General features: G+C 39.8%; 2 protein-coding genes across 15 annotated transcripts in view; one reads left to right on the top strand and one right to left on the bottom strand.

Annotated features, from left to right (window-relative positions):
* The window catches only part of dst (dystonin), a 103821-nt gene extending 97453 nt beyond the window's left edge, over positions 1-6368 (bottom strand). For 3 of the 9 annotated variants that reach the window (XM_082556441.1, XM_082556448.1, XM_082556449.1), the window contains exons 1-4: positions 6125-6366; positions 5772-5803; positions 4428-4616; positions 319-532 (exon numbers count right to left, since the gene is read on the bottom strand). In XM_082556441.1, coding sequence (XP_082412567.1) covers positions 319-532; positions 4428-4616; positions 5772-5803; positions 6125-6308 — 619 coding nt within the window. In that variant the 5' untranslated portion in view covers positions 6309-6366. Of the gene's footprint in view, positions 1-318; positions 533-649; positions 733-811; positions 1040-1541; positions 1580-4427; positions 4617-5771; positions 5804-6124 lie in introns of those variants that run through there. The other 6 variants (XM_082556450.1, XM_082556447.1, XM_082556445.1 and 3 more) reach the window with 6 other exon arrangements.
* Positions 6369-9030: 2662 nt separating this feature from the next.
* znf451 (zinc finger protein 451) lies at positions 9031-17413 on the top strand. 6 transcript variants are annotated; one of them, XM_082557018.1, is made up of 15 exons: positions 9748-9953; positions 10057-10099; positions 10200-10263; positions 10507-10590; positions 10693-10806; positions 11329-11440; positions 11824-11971; positions 12079-12205; positions 12293-12452; positions 12636-12774; positions 12912-14428; positions 14498-14566; positions 15830-15895; positions 17113-17218; positions 17297-17413. In XM_082557018.1, the coding sequence occupies exons 3-14, from the start codon at positions 10204-10206 to the stop codon at positions 17151-17153; spliced, it is 2637 nt and encodes an 878-aa protein (XP_082413144.1). In that variant the 5' UTR covers positions 9748-9953; positions 10057-10099; positions 10200-10203; the 3' UTR covers positions 17154-17218; positions 17297-17413. The 6 variants fall into 6 exon arrangements, with proteins under 6 accessions (XP_082413147.1, XP_082413149.1, XP_082413144.1 ...); XM_082557023.1 differs by lacking the exons at positions 9748-9953; positions 10057-10099 and adding an exon at positions 9707-9736; XM_082557022.1 differs by lacking the exon at positions 10057-10099 and having other exon boundaries at positions 9748-9893.
* Positions 17414-18216: the final 803 nt, after the last annotated feature.

Genomic DNA, 18216 nt, shown 5'->3' with positions numbered 1-18216 from the left:
TTGGTTAATAACAAGGGACAAATGTTAAAACTACACTAGACAATCACATTTTTGTTGGTTGGGTTTAAAGCATCAGTCTAAAAGCAGAAAACAGGTAGACCAAAATACCATCACATGTGCCACAGATCCACGTCACTACAGACAAGCTTGTCCCCAAATAAACCTGAGCTCACGAGAAAATAATAAACTTAAGGAGGTCTGTCATTTTTTTTCCTCTAAATACATCATATGTGGGGATTGTAACATATCCCAAGACGGTTTTTGTCCTTACTGCACATTGCTATCTAATAACTCCATATTAAGGAGACTCCCCCTCACCTGCGATCCTGAGCACAGCTCTCTCCGCCGGATCCAGCACGGATCCTCCCTGGATTTTCCTCTTGGACCGCTCATGTCTCGGCAGGTTCCAGGGTAAAGTGTCTCCGGGTGCGGGAGACGCCGATCCAGATTTAAGACTGTACTCATCCTCGTCCGAAAAATCCGCCGAGGAAGACATGGAGCAGTGTAGGGAAGGATTGCCCGAACTGGAGCTCTGTGAGACAAAAGAAAAATGGGGATAAGGGTGGAAAGAACAATGCTTGTCTTTAAATGTATGAGAAACACAGCTAAGCAATTAAAACGTTCACAACCCATCCCCTCCCCGCCTCACCATCGCGGGTCAAGGTGCATAAATATGGGCACGTTAGGTGTGAGGACGCACACTTGATCCACCAACTCCAAATGACCCGTAACAATAAGCGAACGAGGCAAATGAAAGCGATGCGAAATCAATAGTATCTGGCTCCCCCGCCAGGTCAATGACAACACTTACCACTGTATACATGGAGACCTGTCAGCTGGAAGAAAGGCAAAAAAAAAAGAGAGAAAAGAATCCTTATGCGTGTTATTGGCTTTCAGACTTCATAGACATTTTTCACAAGGTGCCACGCCCTTTGAGTGATGCTCCGGCCACGCGTTCGTTCCTTGTCGGAGCATTAAAGATGTGAGGTGATGTCAGATCTCCAGAGGGCTGGAGGGATGATACGCTGTGTGTTGTCGAGGCAAAGCTGGACCGTGATGGGAGAGCAGAATGCATGTGTCTGCGCGTCATACCCGGTAGCCAACAACAGCAGCTCCAGGAGCAGCGACGGCGGTGTTAGAGCGCCATCCTTGTACAAATCTGATGTGTTGCTACAAATAGCGACCTTAAACGCGGGGTTAATATGAAGACGGGGGGTAATCCCACTGATTACCATGGCGAGGACTCCACAACAGACCCCCCTGGGTCACTGCTCTGACTTTGCACACAGTTACACAATTACGTGCGGATGGACACTGAAGTGTTAAACAGAGTAAACCACTGTGCTAGTCAGAGTCCAGCGGTTGCACAACACGACACACTTGGTTTAAATATTAAATCAGAAATATATATTTTAGAACAAAACCAAATTAACTGACATTTAGTTCCAGGATTGACCAATTAGTTCAGTTCTCACACATTCTCCTTTTGTAACACAAGTCACAACAAAAACGCTCAAAGGCAGGACTGGTAAATGGATTACCTTCTTTTGCAATTCCTTGCTGCACCCTAACACACCTGAGGTTGGGCAAGAGAACAAATACAGGCAAGCACAGCCCAGTGGATAGGGTGGGGCAAAGTTATAGCAACTTCAACCACTTAAGTGACAAAAGTGCAGTTTAATGACACTTGAAACAGATAATCTGTGCACAGGAAAGGAAGAGGTCTGCCTTCCTCTTAGTCCTGTGTTATTAAAAGGTAAACCTAGAGCTTCTGCACAGATTGTGAAAGTGGAGGATATTATTTCTTTGGAGTGACAGAAAGTGATTTGTGGCTTAAAATAGCCACTGCTTTCATGGCTGTCTGCAGAGCTGATAAAAGCAACATGCTGTTAATATTAGCAGCCTTTTTTTTTTTTAAATTGTCGCATCACTTTTCATCAGGATGAGATCAGTCCTAAAAAGTGCAGCTTAGTGTTGCAGTTTTTATCAGCTCTCTTCATAATTCCTACTCATAAAATGCAAAACAACTGCACGATTCGAGGAAAGTTAGTACTAACTTACTACTGGAATAAAAGCATGTTCTCAGAAGTCCGTTTGCACTTAGTTTCATTTAAAGAAAATTACAGGCATAAGACTAGCTGAAATATTAGATCCACTCTCACATCACTTGGGGAAGTAGATGATTCTTTATTACTTTTTAAAACCTCATAATCTTTGCCCAAGAGCTGTTACTGGCGCTAAAAATAATATGAGCATGATCATCACGAAGGTTACTCTTTACCGGTGAAGACTTCTTTTGGTTACTGTAAAAGAAACCAAATTTTTCCACTCACGACCTGGTTTGAATCAACACTGGGCTGAAATTGCTTGTTTAAGCTGTATTCTGCTGCTGGTCAGTGTCATTTATATAGATTACATGTTTATCAAAAAAAAACATACACAAAGAACATTTGGTTTTATCACAACAAGCGAACCATGGTGGATTATTCATTTTAAACACACTGTTGTGAGCTAGGCATGTAAACACATTATAAATGATGTATTGTGGCCTGAATTAGGCCCGTGCTCACTGATCTTGTTGTTTTCATAATTGCATTCATCTCTTAATTGTTATTCTCATTGTAATTCAAGTAATTTGCAAACCTCCTTTTCTTGCTGTGTTGTTAAACTAACAAGATTGTGTCATGGCATCATTTATCTTTTTCTTAATCCTTGGTTAAACATTTCACCTGCATAACAAATGTATAAATAAAACGTCACATAAAATGTTAACTGGTGGCAGCAAAACATCTGGTTCAGAAGCCAAATGACTACATCTCATAGATAAGTCTTTCCTCATAGTTGGCTCCAGTCAAGTTGTTATTCATCTTGTCTGCTGACCAGTTAAATAGTAAAAAGCACAAAAGTGTTTCTGTTATCTACAGTATTGCAACACAACAAACAACTATTGGTGGAGTCTGCACCAGTGATGGGTGTGAGGAGATCAATATCATCCTTTGGACAGTTTGTCAGTCTAAATTTATACACTCATACTAAACAACACCAATGTAAAGCAGTAGGGGTATGCTGTATGCTGGTTAGTGTATTTAACATTCTCAATGCAGTCACATTTGAATCAGACACATTCAAAAACACCCACAGATGAGATGATTTTGTGAAATCAGAATTTCTGTCTCAGGAATTCAAATATATATTCCCAGATTGGAGGAGCAATACATAAAGAAAGGGCATCAAACCAAAGGACTTTAATGTGGTTGCACCTTTTGTTTCTGTAAGTCACCTTCTTTCAGGGGAGGTCCCCTCCTTCTTCTGCTTTGTGCTCCTGTAATCATACGTTATCCCCCCACCCACTCGGTCTTTGGGTCAAATGTTGTCCCTGTCTTTCCTTACTGTAAATTTTTACCAGCACAATCTGAAAGTGACAAAAGTATTGAAGGACAACAGGCCCAGTCGTGTTCTCAAGCAGTGCAGCTCACAGACAAGATAACACAAAGAAGGTGGAGATGTGGAAAAGGTGAAGATCTAAAACTGCGGTGAGTTAAAGGGCACAGGGAGCGTACCATATTATGCTTCCAAAGGCACGCACTAGCGTGCAGGCTAGGATGACTAATTCAAATTATTTAAGGAGTCATAAAATCTAATAAAACGGGTGATTCACTTGTGAACTTCAAGCTGCAGCAAAACCAGAGTTTATTACTATAATTATTGTTATAATTAAGTGAAATATGTTTGGATTGTTGAGTCCACTGAACCTTTTTAATGATGCAGCTCCTTTAAAACACCGCGGCATGGGGCATATCCATAGAATACTTTATTTCTGTTGAGTTCATGTACTTTTTAATTTCTGGGGAAAAATATTTAAAGCAAAGATTACAGGATCTGTTGGTAAATATCTTTTTTAAATTTTTAAATGTAAATGCTGCTGTTGATTATTTGCACTACTGTCCATGTACAGCTCAAAGGCTACTTTTTTTTTTTTTATTTAATGTATATCTTGCACCACTGACACTATTCTACATAGTGGCAGTAGTTCCTTAGAGTGTCCTTTATCTTTTCTTAATTCTTCTTTATAGTAAGACTAGGGAGAGACAGTATTTCAATTCTTCACTATGTCCTGTACAGGATTGGCAGTAAAAAAAAAAAAATCTTTAAATGTTTGGTCTTGATTATGATGATTAGAAACTGAACAAGACACCCTGCAGTACCAGCACAGCAACGTTTCATTTCTTGGGAAGAAACCCATCATTCAACAGCACACCCAAGTGTCAGGTTCCTTAAATAAGCATCTCCCCTTTGCCCTAGAGCAAGTTAGCACTCCTTTCCCAGAATCAAATGTACATTGTGATGTTCCTGTTGAGGGGAGCAAGCAAATCCAGCGTATTGTTTTATCATTACTCTTAATGGTAACAGTGAAGTGGGGTACCTACAGGTTTACGTGTAGGGGTGACTTGTACAGACTGGTAAAATTCTGGCAGGACTCTCTTCTTCACTTTGCGTTTTCTTAGAGACGATGATGAATCGGGTTCACTTTCAGGAACCTCGACCAGATTGGGCTTTTCCTCTGTCACTCGAGCATGTATGCTCCTTCTCGGGCGATGTGGACTGTGCCTGAAGCCCTGGGGAACATGAACATGTCAAGCTGGTAACAGATTATGCATTAAGCATACCTTAGCATAAGAAGTTAAAAGCTGTGTTAGATTATGAAGAATTACAGCGTTTGCAGTTCAGGTTTAAAGTAGAGGTGGGATGCTGTTACTTTATAGGCTGATCACACAGAAACTTCAGTCACTCTGAAGAGAAAATGTGCTTTTTGAAATTACATTTATCTCAAGTTTTCTTAAAGATTGAGGACACTGTTTTACAACATTAAGGCTCTAAAACTGCCCTGCATTTGATGTCCTTGAACATGATACTGAATCCCTACCAGCTAAAGTACTGAGTCAGTAGGGATTCTGTATCATGTGGTTCAATAACATGACCTACAAATGAAGGCAAGCTTTTGGTTTTGCAAATATAAAAACAAGAGAACTGCATTCTATTCTATAGCAGTGTGGTTGGCCATAACACTGGTCTGCCAATGTTGCACTTGAAATAAAGAATAGCTTTACTAAAACCTTACACTGTCATTAGTTTCCAACAACTCCATAGTTGCAATTGTAATTAAAAAGAGGCTATCTCTTTCATAGGCCAAGTCAGGAAGATTAAAACCGGCTACTAAAACAGCTTTATCCATAACATAATGTTAATTTTTAGTTTAGCATAGCTGTTGTAGCGCTTATTTTTATTCGTAATCATTCTCTTCCAGGCTAAAAGCTTAGTACTTACATGGCTATTTTCTTAAACCATTTCTACTTTTATTTTGAAAGCAAAAAAGCTTAAAACGGAAACGGATCGACAGAAAATGGTCTTCGTGTTTTCAGTCGTCAGCACCAAATGACATTTAACATAATGATATTGTGGATCGTTTTTTTAAAAAAAAAAGCGGTTTCTGTGGACTCAGAGTTAGCTCTAACCCATGTGTTTCTGGGGAAAAACAGTAGTGAAACTGCAATATCACCCACATCATTTATTGATAACACATGCGCACTGCGCACAGCATAGACCCTAAAATAGCCATGCAGCCCTCGATAAAAGTCTAAAAGAAACGCTCTTTAAGGTGAAGCGTTGGTTAAATCACAGCTTAAAGCTTAAATGTAGTCTCACTTTAACACAAGTGATCATTCCTCCTGGCTATTAGGTGACAAAGCCATTATGTAAAAAGTTCATCCTACCTCTGATCGAAAATGATGCGTTCGCAGGCCAACTATAAGACAGATAACAGATGTTACAAAAAAGATGTTAGGATGTAAAACATTGCAATGACTGCAACTCGGCTAAGAGATATGCATTTGGTCAGAAGTAATAACAAGTTTAAGATGCTTCAGGTTACTTTACGCACAGCATCACCTCTGAGTCTCACAGCCCGAACAGGCGTTAACAGTGATGACTCTGCTTTTATATACAAAAGATAAACATAATCAGACTATGAACGATTACACGTATCTCTAATGTCTGTAGGCTACATGAATATATGTACCCTGAGCTGTCAGGAGGAGAAGATGCGGCTGGCCTGTACGCTACTCACCGCGGTTCTTGGGGCGTCCAGAGAGCACAGATTTTATTGGATGCTTTCCATTACGAAGCCTGCGATGCCAGCAGCAGAAAAACAAAATTGTCGCAATAGTCCCCAGCAAAAGCAACAACAACAGCAGCACACATTGAATACTGTACGGCCTTAGTAGGACCAAAAACGCCGCAGCGATCATCATAAGACGAGATATAGGGCAGATCTGGCAGCCTCAGACAGCCGGCTCCTCCGCTGCCGTTATGTCGCTGATAACTCGGCAAGAGAATAAAGACACTCACTGACATACGTGAAGCATCGCACAGTAAACCGTGGAGAGCGCACAGGTCCAGAAAGGACAGCCCAGACTATTGATATCATTATTGTGGGGTACAATGCATGACTCAGCAGAGACGCCACTTTAAATTATTTATTTATTTTTTAACAGGGGCAGGGAGAGTCAGCAGATTCATCCCAGCATCACTCTGCTGCAGAGGGGGCTGCCCACACGAATAACGCTGCAATAGTAAATAACACTAATCCGTGTAGACCCGTGGATGTACTGCACTAGTAGGGTGGATATATATTTCTTTAATATTTTTAAATGTGATCTAGAGTGTCATCGCCACTGTATACACATACAGCATGTTTTTGGCCGGAAATGAAATATCGTTTGTATTTTGTAGAGCAGGTCTACCCAGTATGGTTTTAAAATGTATGATAGGTGCTGAGATGAGGCAGGTCCTATGCACAGATACTTTGAGGATTAGAGCGAGCAGAAACTCTGATCATAAGCCAACACGGGTTATGTAATTTTGGGGTGAGATGACATCATCTCTCCTTCTGCTAAATGAAAGACTCAGACAAGCAAAGTGTGGCAGGAGAAAAACACGTGTTTATACAACACCGCACATTGTGGGCGTAGGTATGTAAATTACGACTATTCTATTTAAATTCTTAGACTAGTAAATAAATAGTTTTCCACCTACGTATAACAACATATGTATAGTTGTATGTGTCACTCATACATTTACCAACTTACAAATATAATCATCCCAATAGTTAGACATAAAAATCGACATTTTATTTTTCAAATAAAAGAATTAGTTCTCATTATCCATCAGGTCATCTTTGATGTTTAAGAGTACAGCTTTCAGTATTATTGAATTAAACTGTGTTACAAAATGTCAGCTTTATAAGTTATTGTAAAAGCTGTGTACTTACAAACTGCAACTGATGCCCTAGATTGCACAAGGCTATACTAAAATGTCTGAAGGTGTTATCATTTGTCACAAAAAAGCAACAACAACAACAAAACACAACCTACAGACCTTCTTTCACCTTGTTTGAATCCTGGTTATGTCTGTGTGCTTGGCTTTAACTTTCTAACTACATGGCCTGCTATAAATATCACTGCATATTGCCATAAATGCAGTGATATCATATTGCCTGTGTCAAATATGTAACATATGAGTTTTAATAAATAGAAGAGAACAGAACAGAATGAAACCCATATCCAAAAAAGTAAGATGCTGTATAAAATGTAGATAAAAACAGATTGTAACTGAATTTTTTAGTCACAATAGAACATTATAAAAAATCTAATCTTTCAACTAAGACATTTTACTATTTCATGAAAAAAAAACCATTATTATTATTGATGTCATCAGCACATCTAGAAACAGTCAGGATTTGGGCAACTAAAGCCTGGAGGTGGTGCTAAAAAGAAACAGCTGGAGTAGCATGTTGCAAGGGACTAGGCTCAGTGCCAACAGGTCAAAACAGAGTGTTTCAGAAGTAAAGATGGCTATAGGTTCACCAGTCGGCAAAAAACGAGGTTAAAAAATGTGGAACAGTTTCAGAATGACGTTCCTCAGTGTAGAATTGTGAAGACCTTGAATATTTCATTGTCTACAGTGCATAACATCATCAACAGAAAATCAAAATTGGGTGCCTGCGATATTTGAGCCCTCAAACAGCGCTGCATTACGAACCTGATGATCCTGCTATGGAAATCACTGCATGTGCTTTGAACAGAGTTCACAGTACCATCCACAAATGCAAGTTAAAGCTTAGGCATGCAAACAAGAAAACCTTATGTGAACATGATCCAGAAATGCTGCTGTCTGATCTGGGACAAAGCTCCCTTAAAATTGACTCTTTTAAAGTACAAAACTGTTCTGTGGTTGCACATCTGGAAGGCCACAATCAATGTTGTAAGGTGTGCATATTTCAACAAGGTGACACTAAACTCTATACTTTCACCAACTGACAACATTTGACACATCACAAAATAACATAAAACAAAGAAGACCCAGGAATGTGGAGCAACTACAATCCTATATAAGAAAAGAATTGGAAAAGATTCCTCTCCCAAAAGTCCAACAATTGGACTCATTAGAGAACCTAAACGTTTACAGACTCCTTTTAAAAGAAGAGGGCATGCTACACAGCAGTAAACATGGCCCTATCCCCCACCCTTTTGAGATGTGTTATACTTTTTTTATTGTGAATAAAATATTTGTTTATGAGATTTGCAAATCAATGCATGATGAAACTGGAATTACAGAATAGAGTAGATGTGTATTCTGCATTCAACAACGTGGTAGAGAAGGGCGCAGATGAGCACCATGTAATGCTGCTATTTACATATGTGTTTGGTGTTTATGTATATGAAGGTGTACAATTCATCTCTCCACTAAACGATGTTAAATATGATACATAAATATGAATCTAGGTAAAGTTGGCGCCTCTGGCGGGGATAACTAGAATATTAAAATAGTTGTAGTTGGTAACATCATCGCGCTTCGACCCGGATTAGATAAGAGCGCAGAGGCGGACTTTGTTCTCTCGTGTATTTTGTAGCAAGCCCAAGCTCCGTCCACGCGGCGCACACTCTGCGAACAAAAAAACCGCACCCGCGTCCGCATGACGTCATGACGTCCGGACTAGCTGCGTTTACGTTTATTTGGGATGTTGTAGCAGTGAGCTACCAATCTGACAGAGTGAGCAACACAGGCACAGGTAATGCGATGCTTATCTTAATTTAAACCATGAGTCTCAGTTATGCCGCATTTGATCGGTTTTACCGGACGTTAGCCCCTCGTCGGCATCCATTTATTTTTTTTAGAGAAGGTCGTGTAGCACCTTGTGGGAATGGGGGTTTTAGTTTCAGAAACACTTCCAGTAATACCCTACGAAGCGGACATTAGTTAAGCGGTGTGAAAACGCCAAAACTGCAAACACTCGTTTACAGTTTTTAATTTTTTTAAAATCTAACATTACACAACATAATATTATCTTGCATATCTCACACAGTGAGTGTTTGGGACCCATGAGTTATTTCTTTCAGAGTGGAGATATCACTGCTAATAATAGTCTTCACCAGAGTATGGTTGGTAGAACAATCCCCCAGCAGAAGATGAGTGAATTCTCGGTGACATGTAGGGCTTTTTAACTTCGATCATTTCAATGTGTGTAAAAATCGCTTTGATTTACATACTATGATCATCGAACTTCATGCAGCCCGTGAACGCACCACCATAGTGTAGTGGCGCGTAACTTCTTCTTCGTTCCACTTTTGAAGTGCTGTTTAGAAGCTCGCAGCTCACTCCTGCCGCCGCTGGTTAACAGGTATACTGCAACAACACTGATTTAAGTCGTTGAATAGTTGCTGTAGAGCAGCTCCCACATGAGAGGCAGCACCGAAGAGAAGTACTAAATGAGGTGGCGAAACGAGGAAGAAACTATGCCCCCATGTTGAATTTCTACACGGGTGACCCTCGTTAAAGCAAGTCGTATTTTCCTACTTTTAAAAGGCTTGACAACGACAAGAAGTTTTCAAAAAAAGGTGCATGCTAATATTCGTTTGCTCAACGTCTCGCATATTTGCTACGAGACCTAAGCTATCCAGCTGCTACTGTTTCCTTTGCCTAACTGTCTGTGTTGTTCAGGCTTAGCTTAAACGTAACTGTTAAGCTAATTGCACCAAAAGAGGTAATTATAATTGTTACTGTGTTGTCCGAAGAACTGTCGCTTAGCTTTATAAGCACGTACTCCAGCTTGAAAACGTGTGTTATCTTCCCGTTACCTTTAGGAACATGTCCTCCACAGTTGACGCAGATGAAGATGAGGTGGAAAAAGAAGTCGAGTTTGTATCAGTAAGTCATATGCACTCTGGCTCTATTAAATAAATATTAGTTGAAAATGATAACATTTTGGTTTTCAAACTAGTGGCATTGTTCACTGTCACGTCAATGAAGCCTAATAAACAGACGGCTATTTTTTCTCTCAATTCACTGATGTCTCATACTGTCCAGGTCCTTATGATTTGGACTTTAGATGTGTTTTATAAGCCTGAAATAGTGTTGATGTTTTTCTTTCTTTTTCTTTTTTTAATGCAGGAGGGCCCTCTCAGACCAGTATTGGAATGTATTGACCTGTTGAGTGACAGTGAGGATGAGGGATGTTCATCATTGCCCAATACAGTAAGTTTTTTTTTTAAACAGATCATTTGGTTATTTAATCCTTTTAATTCATATGTTAATATCCTTTTTTTCTTAAAAACACATTATTTCTTTCAATTGTAGCTTGAAGATAAAATCAGCCGACATAAAGCACGTGTTACATCTACCCTGGACAGACTGGCACACCAAGTGGCTGTACAGAAAAAGGAACGAGCAGATAAATGCAGAGCATTCAAGGTAAGGTTGTTGACAAATAAACTGAGCCACTGTCATTTGTTGTTTGTTGGACTTTCATTAATCATTTAGCCTGTCAGAAAATTGATTCTGTTTTCACTGTTTCCATTCAGATCTGTACCTTTTTTTTTATGCACAGCAGGAAAGAAAAGATGCATTGCCTTATGCTTTATGTGAACTGTTGTAAAATAAATTTTACTATGAATTTTAAATTGCTAACACATACATGTGCTCATTAACATATTCACAAAGAACATGAAATTTAAACTCAACTTTAGATCCTCACCAAGATTTTACTGGGTTAGTGTATGGGTAGATTAAGCCCAACTTTATGAGCAGCAGTGCCCCCCTGTGGGCACAAAAAATGGGGAAGGTAGTCTATTCATAACATGCAACATTACTTGGAGAACCAACATTAAACAGTCAGCTGGTTTTCACTGATGTGTTGTTTTGTTTGTTTGTTTTGTTTTGTGTTTTCTATGTGAGGCAAATATCTTACGTGTTACGTCTTTGTCCCTTTTTCAGGAGAAGCAGATCCTACAAAAAGCTCATGGACAACAGGAGCTGGCTGTTAGCGCTGTAAATGGGATTAATCAGGAAGCCAAACGTTGTGTAGACATGTGGTTAAAGATGCCAGGTAATTATTGATCGGAATTAGAAATCTGTTGTAGTTGTTTTACTCAAATAAGTAGAACGACTTTTAAAACATTTTCCTGTTACGTAGTTGCTGTTTGTTTTTGTCTTTTTGGTTTGTTTTTTACATTTCTATCAGTATGCTAATTGCCTCTGCCAAGGAGGTCATGTTTTTGGTAGTGTTTGCATGTGTACATGTTATTCTGTCTATCTGTAAACACAATGGCTTGAAATGTTTTGAATGAATTCTAAACAAACCTTCTAGTGGTGTAGAGTGGCTTGCATCCACCGGGGTCAAATCAATGATTTATTGGTGCAATTTTCTGTTATAGTTGTCAGTGGAGTGGCTTGTGGAACTTAACATACTGCAATATTGTGTTTATCTAGGTCTTAAACCTGGAGCGATCAGTGCTGGTTCCGAGGGAAGACAAAGAGCTTCTTTCCACAGAACTATCTCAACTAGGCATACTTGTCCAGTAATTAACTGTGGTCGAGTTTATGATAATGCTTCCCTCCTTGATGGACACTTGAAAAGGTAATAATTCTTCATTCGTGAGTGTGTTGGTACAGCGGCTTAACTGTTTTCCTCACAAAAAATGGTTGTCTCTTGCACATGTATTGAGTAAAAGCTCTTGTATGCAGGTTTGATCACTCCCCATGTGACCCGACTATCAATCTTAAAGGAAGTCCATCAGAGTTTTTTGCCTGTGTTGCATGTGGAAAGAATTTTCAGGCCAAAGAATCCTGGAGGAACCACGTTAAGTCGAAGGTCTGTGCACTTTTCTGACTGTGCAATTAGAAGTTGCAGCCTGAATCCCTGCATGGTGTAATAATTCAGAACTGTTTTGGTTACTAGGTGTCCTCGTCTAATGCCGATGGTCATAGCATCAACCAGATGTATCAGCGAATTGTGTGTTTTGCATGTCCTGCCTGCTACAACCTCTTCAACCTCAGAGACGAGTGTCTCCAGCACATGTCAGCCGAAAGCCACTTCAAAGACTCACTCGCCTTAAGAGGTAATTTTTTTCTTTTTTTTTTCTTTTTTTCCTCTAATAAATAAAATCATTACTTAAAAACAGCATTTTATATTTACTCAGGTTACCTTTGTTTGTGTGGTTCTAGAAGATCTTAGATACTGGAAAGTAGCTAAATGAGCCAATTTGCATTTTATTTTACATTTGATTTTAAAAAACCCACAGGAAGTCCGCTGCCAGTCCCTGTCCCTCAACATGTCAAGAATCGTCTCATCGCCTTGTGCAAAGATGTAGCGTTCAGTGTCCGCTGCTCTTTGTGTCATAACGTACTGATCTCCCATCAAGCAGCTCAAGCTCACTTTAAGTATGTTTTGTTTTTGTTTTGTTTTTTTACAACATTTGAATGTAGTGAAACCTCTTTATATATATTTCACTGATTGTATTCAGATCCTTTATGAAACTCATTTTTATGGCCCTTGTCCCTCATTTTCCTCTTTTTAGTGTGTACTGCAGACAGGGCTGTGCTGTGGCCAAAGCTGACAAGACGATAGTGCAGGTCATGAATCAGCTGCAAGTGCGAGGACAGTGTTCTGTCTGCTGTGAAATCTTCCTCAGCCAAGCTGAAATTGAGAGACACAGGGAGTCGATGCAGCATGAAGTTGAACTCAACCAAACAATGGCAAAAGCACTTCTTCAGCACTGCAGGTTTAGTGAAATTCAACACTTGAAGAGAGCTAGAGATTCAACAGACACAGAGGAGACCACTGGCCTTGCAACACCTCTCAAAAGAAACAGGAAGAGCGACGACCATGACAGATTTCCAGCTAAACAGCAGAGCTTGGGGACAAGTGTGACTGTTACCAGTAGCGGGAGCGTAACAGCTTGGTGTTGCGAGTGCGGTCTTCAGTTCTCAGACGAGGCTGGAGCCAGTAAGCACCTTCTGGCTGTGAACCAAATTTTCCATCAGTGTGGCGTGTGTGGCAAACATATGGGGGAGTCTTCCATTGCACGTCTGCATATGAGTCGCTTTCACGGGGGCGCTCATCTCTCAAACTTCCTCTTCTACTGCCGCAAGTGCAAAGTGGAAATGCCTCGGTACGAAGACATCCTGTCACACGTGTCCGGAGCTCACAGCGGACACACGTATTTCAGTGAACAAGAAGTGCCTGAGCAGCTTCCCATAATCGTTGATGTCAAGCCATCCACTAGCAGTGACGTCACATTTCACTCCTCGTCTGTGGCCAAAGTCCAGCTGAGCACAGAGGTGTCTTCATCAAAAGTAGAGCAGTCTTGGATGTGCAGGATGTGCGAGGATGTCTTTGACTCGGAGGCTGCCGTCCGTAAACACTGCAGCGATGTTAGTAGTCACAGCTTTCAGAGATTCGTCTGCGGACACTGTCCACAGAAGTTCTTCAAAGAGTCCACCGTACGGAGACACTGTATGAATGAGCATGATGGGCTTGTAAAAACTTCCTATTTCTGCGGCCTCTGCGACAGCATGGAGTTTGGATCTGAGGAGGAGTTTTTTGAGCACTACAAGAATCTTCACAGTAAGGACTACTACTGCATGGATGAGGTTGAAGTTGTTCAGCCAGATGCCGCTGATGCTGCCGCTGCCGCTGAGAGGACCAGTCAGTTTACATGCCCGTGCATGGGTTCGGAAAAAAGTAAAGAGGACATGAAAGCCACTTACACACAATGCATGAGGAATCTGGCTGCGGAAGAAAAATGCCAGTACATCTGTGTGCCTTGCGATGTATCTGTTCCATCCTATGCACAGATCAAGACTCATGTCCACACAAAACACACAGCCTTGAACCTGGACAGGAGCTTTGACATCAGATGCAAAGACTGCCAAGAGAGTTTTATGGATGTACCGAGTTTCCATAAACACTACCACTTGCAACATTGTACACTGGATCCCTGCATGAGTTCCAGGACCTGCAGGAAAAGCTCAAAAGCCGAACCCACCACTCCAATAATACCTAATGCTGCGGAGATCAAACCAGACAGCAATGGTAAATCTGTTAAAATGATTCACATTTAATGTCTTGTTTTTGGATGTTAATTTGTATTCATGTTCGCAGAGATTGACGACGAAACGCTGACATTTTTGAACATTGATCACACCAATGACGAGAGTGAAGTGCAGGAAGGTAGGCAGTAAACTATACATATATATCACTGATATACAGATGAGGCCAGAATTATTAGTCCCCCTATGAATTTTTATTTTTATTTTTTTTTAAAAAGTGCTGTTAAACAGAGGAAAGAATTTTAATCACAGCTTTTCAAAAAATCTTAGATTTTTATTGGTTACATTATTTTTATTTTGCACACAGGAACCAAATTATTTACACAAACTACCAGATAAGTCATCCTGATGCTAATAGGTGGTGTATCCTTTTTGCTGGATAACAGCCTGCAATAGTTTTTTGTAGTTTTCAACAAGTCTCACACACATCGCCTGAGCAATCCCTGTCCATTCCTCTTTGCCGAGTCTCTCAAATGCGTTCAGATTTGATGGGCTCCTGGCATAGTCCTTGGTCTTCTGTTTACCCCACATCAAGTCAGGTCTTTGAGCAGTCCAGCCAGTAATGCTGACTTTGGTCTTCTGGAGGTAGTTCTTCACCAGGAGTGACTTATTGTTTATGTTGTCATGTTGAAAGACAAAGTGACTGCTCAGACCCAATTTTCCTGGTTTTCTTTAAAAATTTTCTCATATCTTTTTTTCCTTCAGGATTTCTTTGACTTTGACAAAGGTGTTTTTCACATGATAACTCAAACTCTTTTTGAGGTTCTTATGCTTTCTTTAAATTGGAAGATGAACCCACAGCTTTAATGATTTTAAAAGCTTTGAGCATTACAAAAATAAAGCACATCATTGCACAGTGGTGGTTTTTGCTATAGCTAAATAAAAAGGCCAGTTTTCTCAGGGAGCAAATATTATTGACCCTGGTAAAAAAAAAAAAAAAATTCTGAAACAATTCTGTTATTGTGTGCAAATAGAAATAATTTATGCTTCCTAAAGAAAACTAGTGTGTTTAGTAATCCTATATTGAAAATCCTTAGCTCTATTAAAAAAGTACTAGAGCAAGTTTGAAATGGACAAAATTTTTTAATTTAATTTATTTTATTTTAATAGGGGACTAAAAATTTTGTTGTCACCTGTAACTAGAAAGAAAAGACTGGATACTAAATAAACGCTACTTCTTTTTTTCTCTCTTTTCGTCATGAGACCCTAACGGCTGTCTGTTTAAAGAGAATTCTTGCTTTAGCTCAACTGCTAATAATTATTTGCATAATTAATCCTATGAATGTCCTCTCAAACAAAAACACACTGATTTACTTGTCTTAAAGTATCCTCATTAATCTTGATTTTTAACAGCTTGGATAAACGACTCTGTATTCTGTTACAGTTGAATCGGATGATGAAATGAAACGCGCGCTGTCTTTGAGCGCAGAAGAAGGACAAGAGTCAGCAGGTATGTGTGTGCAGGGCTGAGGATATAGTCTCTTTCTCTTTTGAACAGTTTGTAAGTCAGTACAATACGACATATTGTATTTTTTTGTTATTGTATTCAGATAAACATCCAGTAAGTTATACAGTCGGTGATTGTTAACATTGCCCTGCACATTAAGGAATGAAAATGTCAATGGATAACATGCAGGCTTAAAAAATATTTGAACAGTTGGTTCAGTGAGGTTTATTCCCAGCCTTCTGGGAGAGTTTTTTTGTTCTTTTATTAGATAGGAACAGACAGGAAATATGGGAGATGCAGTGTGATGTGCACTCGCAGTCTGGCTGGCCAGGAATCGAACCGTGACTCACTGCTTGGAGGAATTTGAACACATTTAACAAACATCGAGATAAAGAATGTGTTTGATCAAAAGGATGAAAGAGAAACTCGACTGTAGTTTTGTGTACTAAAATGATGTCAGGCTTACATTTGAGAAAGCAGGAACCTGCTGCTTAAATCGGAAAGTAATGTGATGAATTACATCTGTGTAAACAGGTTCTTCATAAATTCATAAATTCCCTTCCTACTGGGGACAAACAGTAAAAGACTGTGATGTGAGCTCAAGCATAGGATGACACGTTCATCCGACCATCTCAATCTTCAATCCTCCATGGTTATGAAATATTTTCAGAAAGATGAAGAGAGAAGTCAGTCCTCGGAACAAAAGGCACTCAGAAAGGCCACCATCAGATTACAAAAAATGCTTAGAAACGCCACAGAGGAGTGCTTTGAGCAGGATTACAGACACAGCTCATTTCAAAGCCAAAGTGTGGGTAGAGGGGAGTGGAAACTATCCAGCTCACAGACTGGGACAGCTAGGCTTAAATTTACAAATAACACGCACAGAAAGTCTGCAGCTTTTGAAGGTGTTATTTTCAGACAAGTCCAAATTTAGCATTCATGCTGATCTCTTGAATGGAGTAAGAAACTCCAATCAGTCATGAAGAGGGGGGCGGGGAGTGTGGATGACCTAAAGGCTCTGCTGGCTCAAAGACGAAGGAAACATTTTGGGGATCACTATAAATAGATTTGGAGATATGAAAGAATAGAAATGTTAAAGTTATGACATTGTGGTCAACATAAAATGTTCTCAGTGTTGTTGAAATGATGCAGTTTGTAGTGTTTTCCATATGGCCATGCTGGTATGAATGAAGGTTTTCTCGTGTAATTTGTTTTCACAGAGTTGGAAGAAGCTCTCAAAAGAAGCCTCCTGGAGTTCTGAGAAAGCCAGTAGTGCTTTTGTAACATGCTGTTCATCGAACGTTATACTAGAATGTTTTGTACAAGGTAACGTGTTCAGAATATAATAAAGAATTAAATGTTTGTCCTGTTTCTTACTTTTTCTGCGTTTTTCATTATTTGCAGTAAGTGGACACCAAACTGAACCTTGCAGATTTGCAATTTTGTAAGCTTGATACTTGTGAGGAGCCAGAGTGTTTCGACACGTGTGCTATAGATGGCATCCACCACACTGCAAGATGCCTGAGCTGAACATGTGACCACAGTGCTGTGTCTCCAGTTGCGCTCTGTTTTCCAGTGTATTGTATGTCACAGACTCTTCGCATGGTGTCATGTGAATCCTGATCCTTCTATGCTAGAATGTTAGATTATTTTTCTTAAGGAAAAAGCTTTTGCAATACCCAGAAGTCTGCAATATAAATTCACATAATTGTTGTGCTCCAGAAATGTGTTAATTTGGTGCACACACTTAAGAGTGCACTCGAGTAAAACTCGTATACCCAGCAATTAATGTTCCCAAGGGGCCCACATTACAAACTGGGACTACCGCAGTACCAGTTTCTCATGTGGGCTCTTGGATAAAATTAACAGCTCATCCCTGCATACACTGATCTGGGTAGCCAATTCCTTTTCATGGATTAACACTGAAAATATGAATTCAGAATTATTATATTGTACTCAACTGCAATATATCCGTCAAAGTTTCCATTCCCTTGGCTGTTACAAGCCAGATATCTGATTTTGGGCAAGTTGGCTAAAGAGCAAACGCTTTGAAGATAGTTGACTATGAGGTAAGTCTTGGGTGTTGTGCACTGACACAGTACAAGTTAATTAGCACTGGGCTCCTGGTTGTAGAATTTGGCAGCTCCAGGCTAACTGCAGTGCCAGAGGTGAAGATGCCTTTGTTGGTGAGTAAAAACTCCTCATGTAATGTAAGGAATTTACAATATAGTATAATTTTTTTTAATATATATATTTTATAGTACTTTAGTCATTGACATAAATCACTGTCAGAGTTAAAAGGTTTTGGTGGTGGATTCAGCAAA

Source organism: Aulonocara stuartgranti (assembly GCF_965226115.1).
Source record: "Aulonocara stuartgranti genome assembly, chromosome: 13".
Classification (NCBI taxonomy): Eukaryota; Metazoa; Chordata; class Actinopteri; order Cichliformes; family Cichlidae; genus Aulonocara; species Aulonocara stuartgranti.
The sequence above is the reverse complement of the archived record's forward strand: the minus strand, read 5'-3'. Positions and strand labels throughout refer to the sequence as shown.

Coding starts and splice junctions, on each gene's coding strand:
- znf451 (XM_082557023.1), top strand. CDS start 10,204: ATGTCCTCCACAGTTGACGCAGATGAAGATGAGGTGGAAAAAGAAGTC. Junction 11,441..11,823: donor CATGTGGTTAAAGATGCCAG/GTAATTATTGAT, acceptor GTGTTTATCTAG/GTCTTAAACCTGGAGCGATC. Junction 12,775..12,911: donor GCAGCTCAAGCTCACTTTAA/GTATGTTTTGTT, acceptor TCCTCTTTTTAG/TGTGTACTGCAGACAGGGCT.